The 17640-nt window shown below is 41.8% G+C and overlaps 1 protein-coding gene across 2 annotated transcripts in view; it reads right to left on the bottom strand.

Moving 5' to 3' along the window:
* The window catches only part of ACE (angiotensin I converting enzyme), a 102609-nt gene that overhangs the window by 49700 nt on the left and 35269 nt on the right, over positions 1–17640 (bottom strand). For both annotated transcript variants that reach the window (XM_083147480.1, XM_083147479.1), the window contains exons 11-19: positions 17405–17527; positions 12151–12362; positions 9564–9700; positions 8072–8230; positions 7384–7468; positions 4782–4925; positions 2816–3007; positions 953–1050; positions 154–323 (exon numbers count right to left, since the gene is read on the bottom strand). In XM_083147480.1, the coding sequence (XP_083003606.1) occupies positions 154–323; positions 953–1050; positions 2816–3007; positions 4782–4925; positions 7384–7468; positions 8072–8230; positions 9564–9700; positions 12151–12362; positions 17405–17527 (1320 nt within the window). The remainder of the gene's footprint in view (positions 1–153; positions 324–952; positions 1051–2815; positions 3008–4781; positions 4926–7383; positions 7469–8071; positions 8231–9563; positions 9701–12150; positions 12363–17404; positions 17528–17640) is intronic.

Consider the following 17640-nt stretch of genomic DNA (forward strand, 5'->3'; position numbering starts at 1 on the left):
TTTATTCCTTTAATACATCCAATAACCACAACTTGGTAGACTGTCTCAATGTTCCTTGGAAGTATTACAAACATATGTTTATACATGCTACTGATAAGAATTGGGTCTTCCAGCAGATTTCTGGCATATTACATTACCAATCATTTTCTATACCTAAAGTCTTTCCGGTTGTAGAAATCCCAGGCAGAAGCATGACAAACCACATCTCGGCCAACTGGCTTCTCAATCATAGATTTATCCCAGAATTCTTGAGGCATGGGGATGAGTCCTAGAGAGGTAAAAAACCTGTCCGATTCCTCAAACATATTCTTGGCTGTCCATTTCTAGCAGACATAATAAAGAAGAAGTCAAAATTCTAGTGTCTAACAGGTAAGTAAGGATACATTCTATAAATATCAGATTTCATTTCTATGGCCTTGGAGTTTAAAAGTGAACAAACCAAAAACAATGGTTACGTTCTTTTCTTTATAAAATATTTGGTCATGCTTTCTTAGGACGGCCAAACAGAATAACAGTGTAAATCCGGTATTGGATACTCTGACCTAATGATGTAGACTGTTAGCTAACTGTCTAAGTGCTATCAGCCTTGACATTTTTTCGGAATACATAAGTGTGGAATATATATATATATATATATATATATATATATATATATATATATATATATATATATATACATACACATACACACACACACACACACACACACACACACAAAATCAGGGCCAGATTAACAATAGGGTGGATGAAACTGCAGGCCTCCACATAAAATAGGCTCATCACCAAGACAGGCTGATGATCACCAGCTGGCCATAAAGCATAAGTATTTTAACTACTTCATCTAACAAGTTATTTCATTCGCACTATTTGGATCTCTTATATGAACAGTGAGGTCCATATAATATTATACCGACCTACTACAATACACTAAACCAACCTGACAGACACCCACCTTACTCAACATTGCTGGTGTGGCATCAACCTGTGCTGCATTAGGATATGGTACAAGAAGATCATATATATTGGACCAGGACTGTGCCCACATGTTGCCTAAAAATAAAAAAGTAAAATATGAATTTGCATACATTTGTAAGAAATGGGAATAGAATGATAGTGCGCTTATAGGTGATCTACCAATTAACTTGTAGGTTAAGAAAAACAAGCAGCAGTCAATTGAGGAAATACAGAAAATCATTAATTCTGGCCATAATTGGATCCATTATTTTATATCAATTGCATGCAAATTTGGCCCAATACTAACAGAATTAATGAATGACTCTGCATCATTTTGCAATTCCTATAAATGTTTGTGTCAGGATTCATCACATGATCGGATCCCAAAATTATAGGTCTCCCATTGTGTGTATTATAAATGTTATATCTTCTATTTTTTCATCTTAGATGTGACCTAGATGGTTTGGACAAAATTGTTGACATGCTGTGTTCGGTGCTTGACCTTAATGTATCCAGGCCAGGGGAGAGAGTAAATTCTGTCTTCCTGATGAGATTACCAAACCAGGGGGTTCTAAACCTTGATATATATAGGAATTTGACATGTGCAGGTAAGCAAGCCACTAAACTTCCTGGCTAGTCATACAACCATTCAAGGGTGACAAGGTATAGATATTGTTACAAGGATATCTGTCCTTATCACTGGGACTGAGCATGACTTCTTGGGTAATTAGCAAGAAGGGACCATGTTTTTGTGCAGTCCCCCACAACAGACTCCTAAGTACGTGTAAGGTTCTGACATTATTCCCTTTATCAGATTTCTATGTATAGTATTTCCTGTCTGTTTGTAATTGTTTCGTAATCATAACTTGGTATGTTTTGATCGAATTAAAAGATAATTAATTTTACTGTATGTTAGTATTCTGTGTGCTAGTAAGGCCGAACGCTACGTAAATGAGTTATGTAACTGGTAAGCCTGGATACAGATAAATGACAAAAGGAATATCTGTTATCCATATTTTTATTAATTTTTATTTTCCTTTTGCTGGTTGCAGTTAGTTTACCAGTTTTAGCATTCGCAGGTGCTGGGAAATTCCTAAGTCTCTGGTGGCGATTCTCAGATTGAGGTACCTGGAGAAAATCGGTCGACTAGGTACAGTGACAGTGTGTATTAATGTTGACATTTTTATCTTTCTTTTTTAAATAAAATAAATACTATGAACCTCCTATTTATTATTTGATAAATATTTTTTTTTTTCTTTTCAAGCACAGGTCTTCTTTCATTTGTAAGAAATGTAAAACAGCAATATTAGCCTTTGTGGGTTTATTTTTGCTGTAGAAAAACGTTAAAAACATTAAAATAACCAGGCACCCAGTCAGAACGCTAATTCTACCACCAACTGCAGATATTGGGAGGTAGCCATTATGCGGGCAACACTTACAATAAGAAAGCCTTTTAACTAAGGATATCATTGGACAAATTCAATGGTTTCTCCCCAAAGCTGACATTATATGGAGCCCAACAAAGCAACTCAATTGTTGCTCCATTTTGGGCATTGAGCTACGGAGAGATATACTGTACTTCAGTTTGCAGGAACCCACGCTGATTAGCTTAAATGAGCAAAAAGTGGCTTGTTTGGGCAACGCAATGGCACTTTTCAAGTTGCGCCCAGCAACTGGCCTGTGTAATGCCCCTCTATCTTCTGTCACTTGAGACAGGAGATGTGTTGTCACACAGTTGAATTGTCCCCATTGACTTTATTTGTGTTTATATTTGTAGTAAAAGGATATGCTGCACTCGCTTTACTTTAAATTTTTTAAAGAACACTACAGCATGTGACACAGATACAGCATGATCTCTTACCAAGCAGATGGGCAGGAATGGGCCCTTTGAGGTTGACCTTCTGGTCTCCATATTTCTTGTAAAGAGCCCGGCGCACGTAGGCATGTAGTTTGAGGTAGAGTGGCTGTAGCTCATGATAAAGATTTTCTACATCAGTTTCCAAAGTTGCAGTCTCATACCATGATCTCCAGTATGCCCCATTGTCAGCATGAGCTGGAAGAGTAAATAGTGAGGGAGACCAGAGATAAAATTAGCCATATTTAAAAAAAAATACTGACTGAACGGCCTCAATGATTTACAATATCACCGGCCCATTCGCAGCCGGTAGGTAGGGACAGGGGCGGTGACAGCGCTGGGCTACGGGAACACCTAGCATTTCATGGGCGTTCCCATGGGAATTCGGTCAGGATGTCTGCCGGGATGTGGACGGCTGGCATCACATGTCTTCATCCTGGCGCACGCAAATATAAGTTAGTCTCCACTCATTAGATGGCAACCATCCAAATGATTTTTCCTGCTGCGGGCACATGCGATCGGATGCGTCTTCATAACATCCCCCTGCATGGTTGCGAGGGGAAACGTCAGCCGGGGGGGGGGGGGGGGGTGTATTTGCTGGGGCGGCATCACAAGAACTCTGTAAGCTGCAAAGCTTTCTTAGAATTACCCAATTAGAATCACCCCCATAGTGCATACACACTAGACCAGTGGTAGCCAACCCTAGCCCTCGATAGCTACCAACAGTTCACATTTTCCAGACAACCTAGCTGCTGCACAGCTGCACTCATTAATCACTGACACATTTTAAAAGATACAGATGGAGCTAATTAGAATTAGCTCACTTGTGATTCTGTGAGGAGACCTGCAAAACATGCACTGTTGGTCGCTCTCGAGGACTAGGGTTGGCTACCCTAGCGCTAGACTATATGCATGAAAAGGACATTACAATTAAGTTGTTCTCATGCATATCATCGAAAGAATCTTGTGTGTGCACACCTTAAACCAGGAAAGTGGCCAATGAGTAAGACTGGAGGACTGCAGGAGAGAGATAAGGTTCATTCTTCATGCCTTAAAACCAGTGCCTACTATATTACAGGCTTGTATCTTTATGCCTAGCTTCATGAAAAGATGTGCGGCTAGGTGTGTGTTCTACAGGGGGCATTAGAAATGAAAGCAAACTGCAAATACAGTTGTATCAAGAAGGCCTATAGTGAAGACACATGGGGCTGGCTGATGCAGAGTAAAATGGCCATATACGCCTATGCATTTGCATTTTACAAGTAATTAGCAAGCATTTGAAGCAGTCCAATATGTAGCAAGTCTAACATATTCATACATTCACCTCTAAACTTGTATATATGACCATCTCTGCATCATTGCCCAGGTGTGTACACTGCATAAAGCACAATGGCCTAGATTTTGGACCTAATTCAGGTCCACAGGCACAGCTTTGCATGTGGTTTAAATGCCCACCATCGCTCCCCTGTGCATACATGCAGGGGAGCATGGTGATCAGAATCACCCCCTAAGGCACGGGTCCTCAAACTGCGGCCCTCCAGATGTTGTGAAACTACAAATCCCAGCATGCCTTGCCACAGTTTTACTATAAGGGAGTGTTAAAACTGGGATTTGTAGTTTCACAACATCTGGAGGGCCGCAGTTTGAGGACCCATGCCCTAAGGGCTTCTATTGCCTGCTAAATGTTAAGAGCTCAGAGAATGGCTGTCGGCCTTCCAGCATTAGGCAACAGGTACAGTGATGGTGTGGGTTAGGTACCCTCCATATTTGCTGAAGGATAAGCTGGACTCCTTTAATTGTTGACAGTACTTTGAGTGACAAGGAAAGACATGGATAGAGGGTAATGCTTGAATCCTTATGCAAATACTTCACAAATATGTAATAGTAGACTCGAGAGCATTGGCTTGTATCTGTACTCGCAGAAATATTCTGGATGAACCAGCCTTAATTACCTACATTTTCATTCTCTTACCATTCATTAATGCTGCCTTATTGCCCAGCTCCACATAAGACTTGTAAAGGTCACGCATTTTTTTGCCTGAAGCATCCCGCCATCCTTTCCAGGCAAACAACAGTTCATCATAGTCCCGTGATTTTGCCAGGAGCTCGGTGAGATCTTTAGAAACAAAATAGAGGGATGATGTCAAGAACTTTACACCTGATTACTCTCTCCACCCACTTGCAGTTTGACAGACTAAGGGATTATATGCAGTAATTCATTGAGACATAGGGCCTTATTCTAGTTCACTCTGACAAAATCCTTCTTAGATGGACAAAACCATGTGGACTGCAGGGGGGCAGATGTAAAATGTGCAGAGAGAATTCGATTTGGGCGAGTTATTTTGTTTCTGTGCAGGGTAAATACTGGCTGCTTTATTTTTTACACTGCAATAGATCTCACTTTGAAGTAAAACCCCACCCAAATCTAATTCTCTCTGCACAATTAACATCTGCCCCACCTGCAGTGCACATGGCTTTGTCCATCTAAGAAGGACTTTGTCAGAAAGAGTGAACTAGAATAAGGCCCATAGTGCTTTAGGACCCTTGCTCAATATACACTCCGTCAAAGATCTATCACGTCCTTATTGTAGATGGGGGTATGAATGAGCCTCCAACTGACCAATAATATATGGTCTGCATAACGCATTCAACAAGAAATCACATTTGTTTGGACCTTTCCAAATGAAGTCTGCTGGCCAGACATATTGGTATGTATGCAGAACATTGTGCATAACCCTTACCATTGGCCATTGTGTACATAGCCATACTTTGCTTATAGTGTAGTCAGCCTTACTTAACTTATAGCCTACAAGGTACTCTACTTTTTGTAGAAAAGGAAATGGTAGGAGTTTAAACGTAATGTGAATTGTAGATGAGGTTGTACCAATCAACTATACAGTGGCATAATTACTTCTTTCTTTCTACTGCTGATACCTCTCTCAGATGCTTAGTTGCATAGGGAGTGGTATCAGCAGTAGAAAGAAAGTATACCACTGTAAAGATCATTAGTACAACCTCATCTAGAGTACTGTGTATAGTTCTGGAGGCCATATCTCCAGAAGGATATAAATACATTAGAGACTGTACAAAGAAGGGCAACTAAAAATGGTGCATGGCCTACATCACAAAACGTACCGGGAAAGACTAAAAGATCTTAATATGTATAGTTATGGCAGAGAAGGGAAAGGGGGGACAGGATAGAAACTTTCAAATATATTAAGGGTTTTAACAAGGTACAGGTGGGAGACATTCTTCACAGGAAGAGGAGCAGCAGAACACGAGGACATGCACTGAAACTAGAGGGAGGAAGATTCAGGGGAAATGCGAGGAAGAATTACTTCACAGAAAGAGTAGTGGGTAAGTGGAATAGCCTCCAGTCAGAGGTGGTAGAGGCAAATACAGTAGAACAATTTAAACATGCTTGGGATAAGCATATTGATATCCTTACACAACAATAAGGATCAATGATGGTTTGAGGTAACATGTTTAAAAAAGGGGCAGACTAGATGGACCAAGTTGTTCTTATCTGCCGTCAAATTCTATGTTTCTATGGGAGTGCATTTTGCCTTTTTACCCTAGATAGTGTTATTTTTTCTTATACATTTTGCATCTTAGTTTGCTTATAGTATTCTATGTACTAGGATTAGTGAGGAAAGGTGTATGGACACATTTATTTGCATACTGCTTATATTATAATGAAACAGAGCAATGTTTTTATATTTATGTATGCAAGAGATTTGTTTATGTAAGAAGTGCTGTAAATTATATCCATATCAGAAATGCAGGAGCTTCTAGTCCTGCTAGATCAGGCTTAGGTATACGGGGATGTTAGAATTAAGCTATTAATAATGTATTGCTCTTAATTCGTTGAATTGTAAAATTCTCCCATCCACTTTCTCTCTAGACCTAACCTTGCAGCAGGACTAGTGTTTTGAAAAAGTGTAACTGTTATTTACTTTGTATATGTATCATTACTGTGTAACTTAATGCGAATAAGGCTTACTACCATGTAGTATAGGGTTATATAACATGATTAGAAAGTTATTCTGTGTGGAAAAATGCATATGGGGCTTCAATGTGTGGCATAACTTGTATAATGGATACTACTGTGTGACTTGTGTCGTGTAATGTGAATAATTTTGAGCTACTTTGTGGTGTAATTTAAATTAATGGGTACCATTTCTGGCTACATCCTTACAGAGCAAAACCACACCTTTTTGGGATGTGCCTTCAGCATGCTATAATTGTTCATCGTTGTTGGAGGCAAGGGCGTCGGTGTAAACTCTGCCACAAGGCATCAAAATGCCTAGCTATGACTACCTCTTTATTTGTGGCCATAGGCACTGAGGGGGAAGTGTGGCGGTGGGCACCGAAGTCCCAGGCTTATGGGAAAGGCCTGGTTCAGGTGAACAAATATTCTCCTTTGCATAGTATTTGACCATGTCACTCGGCACCCAGGCCAAGTTCAGCTTAGTGGCCCTTTACATTGCAATCATAACTTACACTACCCCTTTTTTTTCAAATAGCATTTCGTTTACACTAAGGAGTCATATACATTATTCATTAATACACACCTGGGTCTAGAGGCATACACTTGCTGTCTTTACACACTGTGGCCTTGCTGTAGATTGTTTCCATTTCAGAGACAATTTGGTTGTACTGAAATTAAAATAGAGAAACACTTAACTGTCAAATGAAAAATAATTCTCCTCATCCCCAGCACTGAGCACAGTAGTAGTCCATATTTGTCCAAAACTATACAGCCCATATCAAATCATTGGAACTATTGACATTACGTGAATATAGAATATTGCTGTGGCCAACAAAAGGTCTACCATCTGATACACGATGGTTATACTTTCATATGCAATATTTGAGTTCTAAAGCATTAAACCAATGGCTTGGTTACATTTCAATGAGTGCGCCACAATGAATGTTCTTCACTTTGAGAGCTAAGCTTTGGGATCAGGCTGCTCCGCTCTATTCTTTTAAAGGGCTGTAATGGGGGAAGTCAAAAGTTTAAAACATGCACATCTGTCTGCAGAACAGGCCACCTTGCAGAGCAGTCAGCCCAACAGTGTACAATGGTTTTTCTAAAATTGTTGCCATGTAAAGGTCTAAAGTGATCGCACTTTCATTTCAAGACTCCTCTGGGTGGGATTCTGGTTGTATAGTTTACAGTATATTTAGTCAATATTTAAAGAGGTTCTCTATAGAGAAAGAAGTGCATTTTCAGCACTTCTGCTTTCCATCCAGTCTTACCTTTTTCTGGTCTTCTTCGGACAGTGCAGCCTTGTCAATATCACTTAGCTTTTTCAGCAGCCGCTGTGTCTCTGGGTTCTGGAAGTCGCTGTAATCAAAGGTCCTTGCTTCTAACCCATACTGCAGTGTGTGGTTGCTCATTACTAAGGTCTTTTCCAACTGTAAAGGATATTAAGGCACATGGGTAATCTATACAAACTTGCTTCATATGGCCGCAGTTAAAATAAAACTCTTTGTTTAAATACCCTGGTCCAACCCATATTTTTTGTGGACAAAGTTTATGCTTGAATAAAGGCTTGAATCATGTTCACACTACAGGATGGACTTGGGTTTTTGATCTGCCAGCTCTTGGAGATTACATAATACACTCCCATTTACACAGCAGGCTATATGGGTACTTTACGTTTGATCCTGGTAGCTACCAAAGTTTGACTCCCAGGTAACTGGACCAAGATCATTTTTCAGTGACCCATTCACATCGAGCTGTAACGAACTACACCAGGCAATAACCCAAGGCAGTGGAAAATGTGTACAATTTAAATTCTCCCAAATACATTTGATCTCCTTAAGAAGTAATTAATCATTTGAGAAGCTTCTGGGATTAAATAAATGTTCCTTTTAGAAGAAAAATAAAAACAAATCTCTTAATCTCAGCCAGCCTGTCAAGATGCAGTCAGGTGGTCACATGATAGAGAAAGGAAAGGACTTTTAGTGATCAGGCTTTGGAACATTTGTAGCACATCATTAAAAAAAAATAAAATAAAAATAGGGATGGTATTCATAAAAACCCATTTCATAGTTTCCATGTTTCAACTATTGGTTGAAAAACAAAAAGTTATATACGAAATAAGACATTCAGGTATCAAAATAAAAACAGGATTTATTTTTAAAGCCTACAGTAGGGGGTTATCCAATTACACAAGATAAAACAATTAGGAGAGAAAAACTGGAGGTTTCTTCCAATATTTCACCAACATTTTTTAAAGGGATATCCAGTTAGAACTCAAGTGCGCATACACACAGGTTCAATGAAACCTGTGTGTATTCACTGGCACAGCCCAAAAAGCAGGCACGTAGCAGGGATTTTGTTTAACCTACCTGAAGCAGGTGAAGCAATCAGCAATAAGCCAATAGGATAGCCCACAGCAAAGCAATTACCTATGATGATTTACTGGATAACCCCCTCAGATGAAAAGATCAGGTTTAGTACTAATTTTGGCCATAACCAAATGGCGTTTCTTAGCTAATCCTGAAGTTTTGTAACTAGACAGTAATTTGTACTTAAGTTTTATTTCCACTTCATTAAATCCACCTCTTCATTTCTTCCCCCCCCCCCCCACAAAAAAGAGTTTATGGAAGGCACCGCAAAAACCTACAGATTACAATGAAGATCTCACACTCCAGAATGCCAAATAAAAATTTAACAACGTAAACGTTATTGCTATACAAAGTATTAGTAATTACTGTAAAAAGCTAGAGGTTCCCTCCTCACCATTATTTTGTTGTTGTAATCTGTGATGTTTGTGTTGTAGGCCCATGAAGCCTCTGTATAGTCATTCCACACCACCTCCGCTGTACTGTTGTATCTATCAAGAAAGTCATCTGCTGCTATCTCATTATCGTTTTTATCTGTATATGAAAGCACAATGTAAATACGTTGTATACTCTGCATCAAAACATAATTGCTAATCACTAAAATTTGCAAATATACACAGAAATTGGTTAATTTGAGAATGCGAGAACAGAATATAAAACACACACACACACACACACACACACACACCTTTCTCACTAACTTTAAACAATTCGTGCAGCCCGCTAATTTTAAACCCTTAGTGTAGCCCATAAATATTGACCGTATGCTGAAATACGGCTGGTACAGTTGTAGGCTAGTTTGCATAGCTGTATACGGCTAGTGAGTGAGTTGTAGGCCAGTTTGCATAATGCATCTTGCGCGAGTTTGCACTGCAACATTCTCAGAAAGCAACTGTATACACAGTTTGCACAGAGGAGGGCTGCAATAGGGGATGCGGCTTGCGCAGGATGTGTTGTGCAGGGGACGTGGAGGCACGAAACATGCATTCTATAGCAAGGGGTGGTGTTGCAATGACGCATGAAGTGCAACACCATAGACCACCCACTTTTGCTCTGTAAGTTGGGTGGGGAAAGGGGTGATGTCCGGGAGATTTGCCCACCTTTCTGGGGAAGGAATGCCAGATATGCCTTGGATGGTTTTTTTTTTTTTTTTTTTAGGAGGTCGTTTGGAATCCCGTACATCTGTCGATTTCGGACTCCATTACATCCCATCCTGTATTTGTCACTCTATATATGGCCTCACTTAGCAATAATCCTATTTGCATTGCACTCTGGGCGTGATGCTAGGGACCAAAATGACCCGAATGTAAAGAAAAGCACATGCAGAAACAGGGGTTCTCAGTGATTGACCAGATAAATAGGCCCCTCAGTAAGGAGCATTGGTTTCCTGAGTCAGCAGGTGGTACAATGATTACTGGCTACTTTGTGTACCCACTGTACAGCTGGGTATACACTGGATATCATGTGTACCCAGCGACATCTTGTGCAGCTGGGGGTGCCGGCACCTAGGTGGCTGCAGGGGCAATTCCACAGCATTCATCCTGCTAGCAATATCCTCTGTTATATTGCATGAACAGATTATGGGGAATGTCCCTGACGGCATCTGGGAGCGGGCCAAGTCAGTGATACTGTGCATGAATACTGGATAATGTTTTGATTTTGCCATTCTGACCTGTCAGAAATCGCCAAGATTGTTCAAAATAGCGCCCAGTCTATACCCAGCTTCATTCTAAAGGCATCATGGTCATTCTACATACTATGGTTGTTTCTTTTTACTTGATCAGCGCCTGACATTTTACAGACACAGACTGTAAAATGACAGTAGCACTTTGCTGACTGCAGGGACATTTAAATGCCAGTCCAATTGCAAGGTCATCTAGTGGACAATTGCCAAGTTTGTGTGGACTAACCAATTGTTAGTTTAGCGGATCGGCCAACAGGTCAACCAGGTGTGTACCCAGCTTTAGGGATGATTGAGGAAGGTCACTAAAGCTGTGCAGTGTGTGGCTACTGGTAATGTTAGTGATGGCAGTGTGTGCTCAGACAGCATATGTATCATCATAAAGTCATACAGAGTTATATACATAATTGGGTACTTGTGTATTATCACGGCGCCCATTACGTAGTGGTGTATTGAGGATACCAATACACCACTATGTTGGCTACGTAAACTACGTAACTTGTTATGGTGAGCTGTGATGATACACAATGCTTCATATCCCCACTATCCACATGGGCGTGGAGTTAATTTTATAAAATGTGACGAGCGCAGAGAATCGTGGCAAGCCCCGCGAGGGGACGCGGATACGCGTCCCCTCACTGAGCTCGCCACACTTTATAAAATTAACTCAACGCCCACGTGGATACTGGCGGGTATGACGTGGATAGTGGGGATACAATGATGTTATTAGTGGGGGAAAGGTGTGTGTGTGTGTTTTATACTTACCCTCCTCCATCACGATCCCCCGATGTGTCCGGCGGCAGCGTTCAGTCCCCCTCCTCCGGCAGTCACTCCCTGGCGCCAGCGTTCAGTCCCCGTCCTCCGGCACTCGCAGCCGACAATTAGCGTATTGCCGCTGGGGGAGCAGGGAAACCATGTGATGCTCCCCCAGCGGCACTAGGCTGAATTACGTACATTGTACATGCGCCGGGGAGTGACTGCCGGGGACTGAACGCTGCCACCGGGTACATCGGTGGAGGAGGGTAAGTATAAAGCACTAAAAACACACACAATCCAAAACTGTATTATCACGGCGCCGGCTATGCTGACAACATACCTTATGTACGTTGAAAACGTAGCGTAGCCAGGCGCCGTGATAATTCACAAGTACCCATATTTGTTTTTCAATATTTTATATTTTCCACTGAAATCAGCAACTTTTTGAAAGTATATACTATAGAGTTACTGTACATACAGAACTACCATACACTCCTCCTTAAACCTACAGTACAGGATTGAGAAATTAATGGATAATGTATCTTACTAATGTCTCCTGGGTATCCATCAGGAATGGGTGGTGTCCATGCAAAATCTGGCCAACCAAGTGTTTCTCCATTTTTTTGGTTTTGTTCTATCAACCAGTCTGTAACAGGCTGGAAATACTCCAGCAGGGGCCCGACGTCCATTTTGTCTGTACCAGTCATCTCTTTCAGGACCACCTGCCAAGTTTTTGAAGAACCTGAACGAAGTACATTCCTGAAAGGATCAGGAGAGATCATTATAAATGGGATGCTAAACTTGAGATAAGTATATTACATTTTATTAATTAGTTACCACAAGGATTCTGTAGATCTGTCCAGAGGTGATAGTTTGTATTAATGCTATATCGTTTTGTTCGGAGACAGATAATTTCATGACGTCACACAATTACAATATTAAGTTAGCAGAATTGTGATAGAAAAAATAGAAATAAGGTGCGGCACAAACTCTGCTTATTATCTATCTATCTATCTATATAGACACACACAATATAAGGGAGTACTAGTGTTGAATTTACTTCAGACATAGAATACCCAAGTGGTTCTAAAACTCGGTCCTCTGGACCCCAAACAGTTCACATTTTCCAGGTCACTTGGCAGGTGTACCAGTGACGTGCGGTGAGGTCAGTGGCTGGTGAGGCACTGATTTGTAAGCAGTGGTGCAAGCAGATTTTTTTTCTTACGTGGTACCAAAAATGGTCGTGGTCAAGTGTCATGAGAGGGTGCCATCACACGCAACTGGGGGAGTGGCTACATAACAATATAGAGGCATAGTCACATTATGCCACACACCATAATGTCCATTACATGTTATACCATGCTACTGATGCCCATTGCATATTACGCCACACACTGTAATGCCAATGACACAATATGCCACACACCTTAATGCCAATGACACCACATACAGTAATGCCCATTTGCACATTATGCTGCTGACACCTTTTTATGTCCCACACACAAAAATTACCCTTGCTAATTATGCCCCACAGTAAGGCTTCGAATTACTTGCTGCCAGTGGTTTCTTGGCAAAGAGAGGGGTGGTGCCAATTGCACGATACATCATATGTCGTTACAGAGGACACCCTATTTGTTATACATGCCTATAAGGCCATTGTAATGCGGAGGTGTGATACCAATAGGAAAAAATTATACAGAGAAAGTATAGAAGAAGAAAAGTGGTCATGTACATGGTGCACCTATTACAATAGAATAAAACTGAGAAGTACTGTAAATAAAAGAAACAATAGTGACTAAGAGAACGAAATTAAAAAAATAAATAAGTTGTATTAAAAATAGATGGCAAGCAGGCAGTTCACTTATTCAAAAAAGGCTGACACTCATCTTATTCGTATCTAACTGTGTATTTGAGTCTTTATATATAAACTGCTATGACATTATATACTGTACTTTAATTATTAGTAGTAGTTATTATTAATGTGTCAGAAGTCTCACAGAAAGACAGGCGGTGTGCATATAGAGCACTACACAGGCTTCTCACAGGAAACTTTGTTGCAGTCGTTAGTTATAAAATTTCACCTCAGCTCGATTTATAGTTTGTATCTTATTAGAATGGTAACAGTATCACCACTGTGTGGGAACTGTTCAACATATTAGTGTTGTGGAGCCATATATTGGATTCATGTGGTCCAGGTATTTTATATATGACCCGGTTGTGGCACAATATTATAATCGATATATCTGAAAAATTATTTAGCCTGAGAATTTTAATTATTTTAGTTATTTATATATCAGATATATCAGATATTATAGAAACACGATCTTCTCCTGAAAAAAATCCTGCATTTAGTGGAGAGCTGCGGTCATAGGCAGGTATTCAATGCTGTGGGCAAGTGGCGACAGCGAGCAGGGCTTCCTGCTCGCTGTCACCACTCACCCTCAGTATTCAACGCAGCCCCCTCATACGCCAATTCCCCCTCGCTCCATTTTTTAAACGAGGGGGAATTAGCGTATGCGGCTCCAGAAGCAGCGAGACTCGCGGCTAAATACAGCGAGTTTTCTGCATTAGCCGCGGGTCTCGCTGTTTTGGGGAATTCTCGCCGTCCTGTGACGGCGAGGATTTCCCCAGAACGTTGAATAGAGCGAGCGCCCGGCGTGGGGGTTAAACAGCGAGGATCGCTGGTTTTCTGCAATCCTCGCTGTTTAACCCCCTCGCCGGCCGCATTGAATACCTGCCATAGAGGGATAACTGTTTTCATATAATAAGTGCCTCGCAGCCACATGTTTATCAAGCAGGCAGCTGGGATTAGATGTTGTAATACACACACACACACTATATAAGTATATGCACTATGCAGTAAACGTCTGGTAACAGTTAAGCCACAAACACACGGGCCATTGGTGCTGGGACGCTGTGCAACATTCTTCAGCACGATCGCTCAGCACACATCGCAGTACACCCGCAATGCTCTGTGCTGAGTGGAGCTTTGCCTATTGTTTTTATAGGTCAAGCCCCGCTTGATGTAGGAAAGCCAGTGCAAACACTGGCTTACCTTTCAGGCGATAATGATGCGTGGGACCGCGCATCACCCTCGCTGCTGGGCATACACACTGAGCAATCCATGCTCCTTTTCTAAGCAAACTAGTCAGATTGTTTAGAAAAGGGGCTGAATTCGCCCCGTGTGTATGCCCCATTAGTCTTCTGCTACCCTCACAAGGGCTGCAGGGGAGACGCGCTAGGTAAATCAATACAAAGCAACAATCGCACAATCAAACAGTCGCACACCGCTAAACAATATGTGCTTCGCAAGGCAGCTTTGACTTTCTCCCAGTGGTGGTGCAATAATACATTTTGGGCCCCTTCATGGAATTTTAGTGATGCTTAAATGCATAATGCTCCCTGCAGTGTGGTGCAGAGGCATAATACCCCCTGCAGTGCGGTGTAAACGCCTAATGCCCCCACTAGTGTTGCTTAAAAGGAATGCCTCTAGTAGGACTTACTGTCATACATGCTTGTTTGCATGGGGTTTAAATGCTCATTACCATGGGGGATACATGCGCGTTGCCATGGGGGTTACATGCGTGTTGCTATGGGGGTTACATTCTTGTTGCCATGGGGGTTATATTCTTGTTGCCATGGCAGTTACATGCTTGTTGCCATGGGAGTTACATGCTTGTTGCCATGGGAGTTACATGCTTGTTGCCATGGGAGTTACATGCTTGTTGTCATAGGGGTTATGGCTGGCTGAGTTGAGTATGATGAGTACTTACTCACCCTGTCCTCCTCAGGCCTGCAGCTCCTCTGACATGGTGCTGACACACAGGTTCATAGACAGGAGAAGACCTTCCTCATCAGCCCGGAATACAGTCTCTCCACCATGTCCTGCAGGGCCGCCATGCCAGGCGGGGGATGGCTTCAGAAAACACTGCTGCCAGCTCTCAGACTCTCCTCTCTTCCCTCTCCACGCTTGGAGCTCCGCGTATGCTGGAACAGCCTCTGCAGGCAGCAGTGCTCCAGCCCGGACGCCTCAATAAGTGCACCCAGGAAGGAGATGATGCAGCAGCTGCGCATCCTCCCGGCGCTCAGAAACCCGGCAATCGTCAGGAAGGCATCCAGTCTCCGGGTGCAGGTAGCCATTCCCGGGCCCCGACTGTCCAGGCCCGCTGGTACCGTTTTTCTCCCCCTTTAATGGCTGGGGTTTATGCTGCTGCCGGCTGCCGGAGGTGGGTGACGGACGGTGCAATGCAGGGTGGGTGCTGACGGCTGGGCGGGCGGGAGGATCGGCCATTCTGATGACTTCAGTGACAGGGCATGCTTTCAGATTGGCTGAAAGCAATATCCTGTCACTGCGGCACTTGTAGTGGTGCCGCTTTCGCTTGATTTTTAAATGGGATTTTACAGCCATCCGCATGTCACTGCCCCCTCCCCGCCTCCTTCTTCCAGCTTTTTGTAAGGGGCAGCTGGAGGCACCACTTCAGGTGCCTCTGAAATCGATTTAAACAATGAGAATTAATAGATTAATATAAAGAAGGTACTTATAACGCAGAATATATGTCATAAGTATCAGCTTTGTATAATTTAAATCATTAATGACAGGGGAGGCACTGCCTCCCCTGCCTCCCCTGACTGCACGTCCCTGAGGTGTACAGTTTAATTCATTACTCACTAATACATTTTAGAACAACCACAGATGGAGCTAATTATTTCACTTGTGATTCTGTGAGGAAACCTGTAAATAATGTCTAGGGTCCTGAGAAAGGAGTTTGGTATGAAAGGGGTTTTACATACTGTAGGTTCTCAAATTCCCAAGTTTTACCCAAGATTTGGACCACTGCTTCAATCTGGTTAAGACCCTGTCACACCATTACCTGGGTAATTCCCAGGTTGGCGCTGGCACTTGGACATATCTCCAGATGCTGGTGATCTAGCTCTTCCTATATTGTAAAGCAGTGGTTCAAACATGTGCAAAATTTACACTGGGATGGGAATGAACGGTCATGTAATGCCATATTTTTTTTTTATTTTTTTGAAACCTGCCTGTAGCCACATGAAAGGGTACTGTGTGAACTCAGGGGTCTAAAGCTTCTAGAAGTGAAAAGTTATGATGTTGCTTATTCTATAGCTATAATTTCTCTATTGCAGCATAGAAAATGATAAACCAAATCTGATGGGTAAAGCACCACTTTACAAAGCTTTAGTAAAATTACCCCTAAGGCTCACATTCAATTTTGACAAAGTTTTTCACCAGCAGTTTAAGCAAATTTTCTCCCATGCCATTTCACTTTTTAGGGGGAGCGCGGAATCAGCTAGGCGTAAATGGCGGGGAATTCGCCAAAATCATGTGAATTTGCGTCAATTTTGCAGATTTGCTGTTTTTTTGTCGATGCTGGCTTTTTCGTCCGGGTGAAAAATCAGCACTGGGATTGAACAGGGCGAATCGAATTTTCCCCAAAAGAGTGAAAATTGCAGATTTTTCACATGACGAAAATTCCACCCGGGATTGAATACCCCCTAAACAATGACCACATCTGATTGTATGTGGTCAACAGTTGGCTTGCTTATTGAATCAAACATGTACATAGATCCAGCCACCTGGTGGTCAGACCCAGATTTAACTATATATGGCCATTGAAAGTGGTAATAACATCAGTTTACACTATCAATATTTACAGTAATTAAACCACAGGCAATTTGGTATCAAGGAAAACCTCTAATCTGTGAGAAAGGGATTAGAAGGAGGTAGTCTATAATGGGGGAAGAGGCACAAGTTCCATTATCCTGCTAAAATGAATACTTACTCAAGCACTTTGCCTGCCTCCTTTGACCGATAAATATCACATGTGTGCAGAGAGCCAGTGTGGTTAGCGGCTTTGCAGAGTGCCTTGTGGAACTGGAATTGCAGCACAAAACTCACAAAATATCTGAAATACAGAAGAGAAGAGATCACAATCTCAGATGGGAGGAATTTATATCACATATATGGTCATATTTAGAATTTATAGGCCAGGTATTTTAGTGGGATTAAGTGGGATCA

Source organism: Crinia signifera, chromosome 6 (genome assembly GCF_055691185.1).
Source record: "Crinia signifera chromosome 6, ASM5569118v1, whole genome shotgun sequence".
NCBI lineage: Eukaryota > Metazoa > Chordata > Amphibia > Anura > Myobatrachidae > Crinia > Crinia signifera.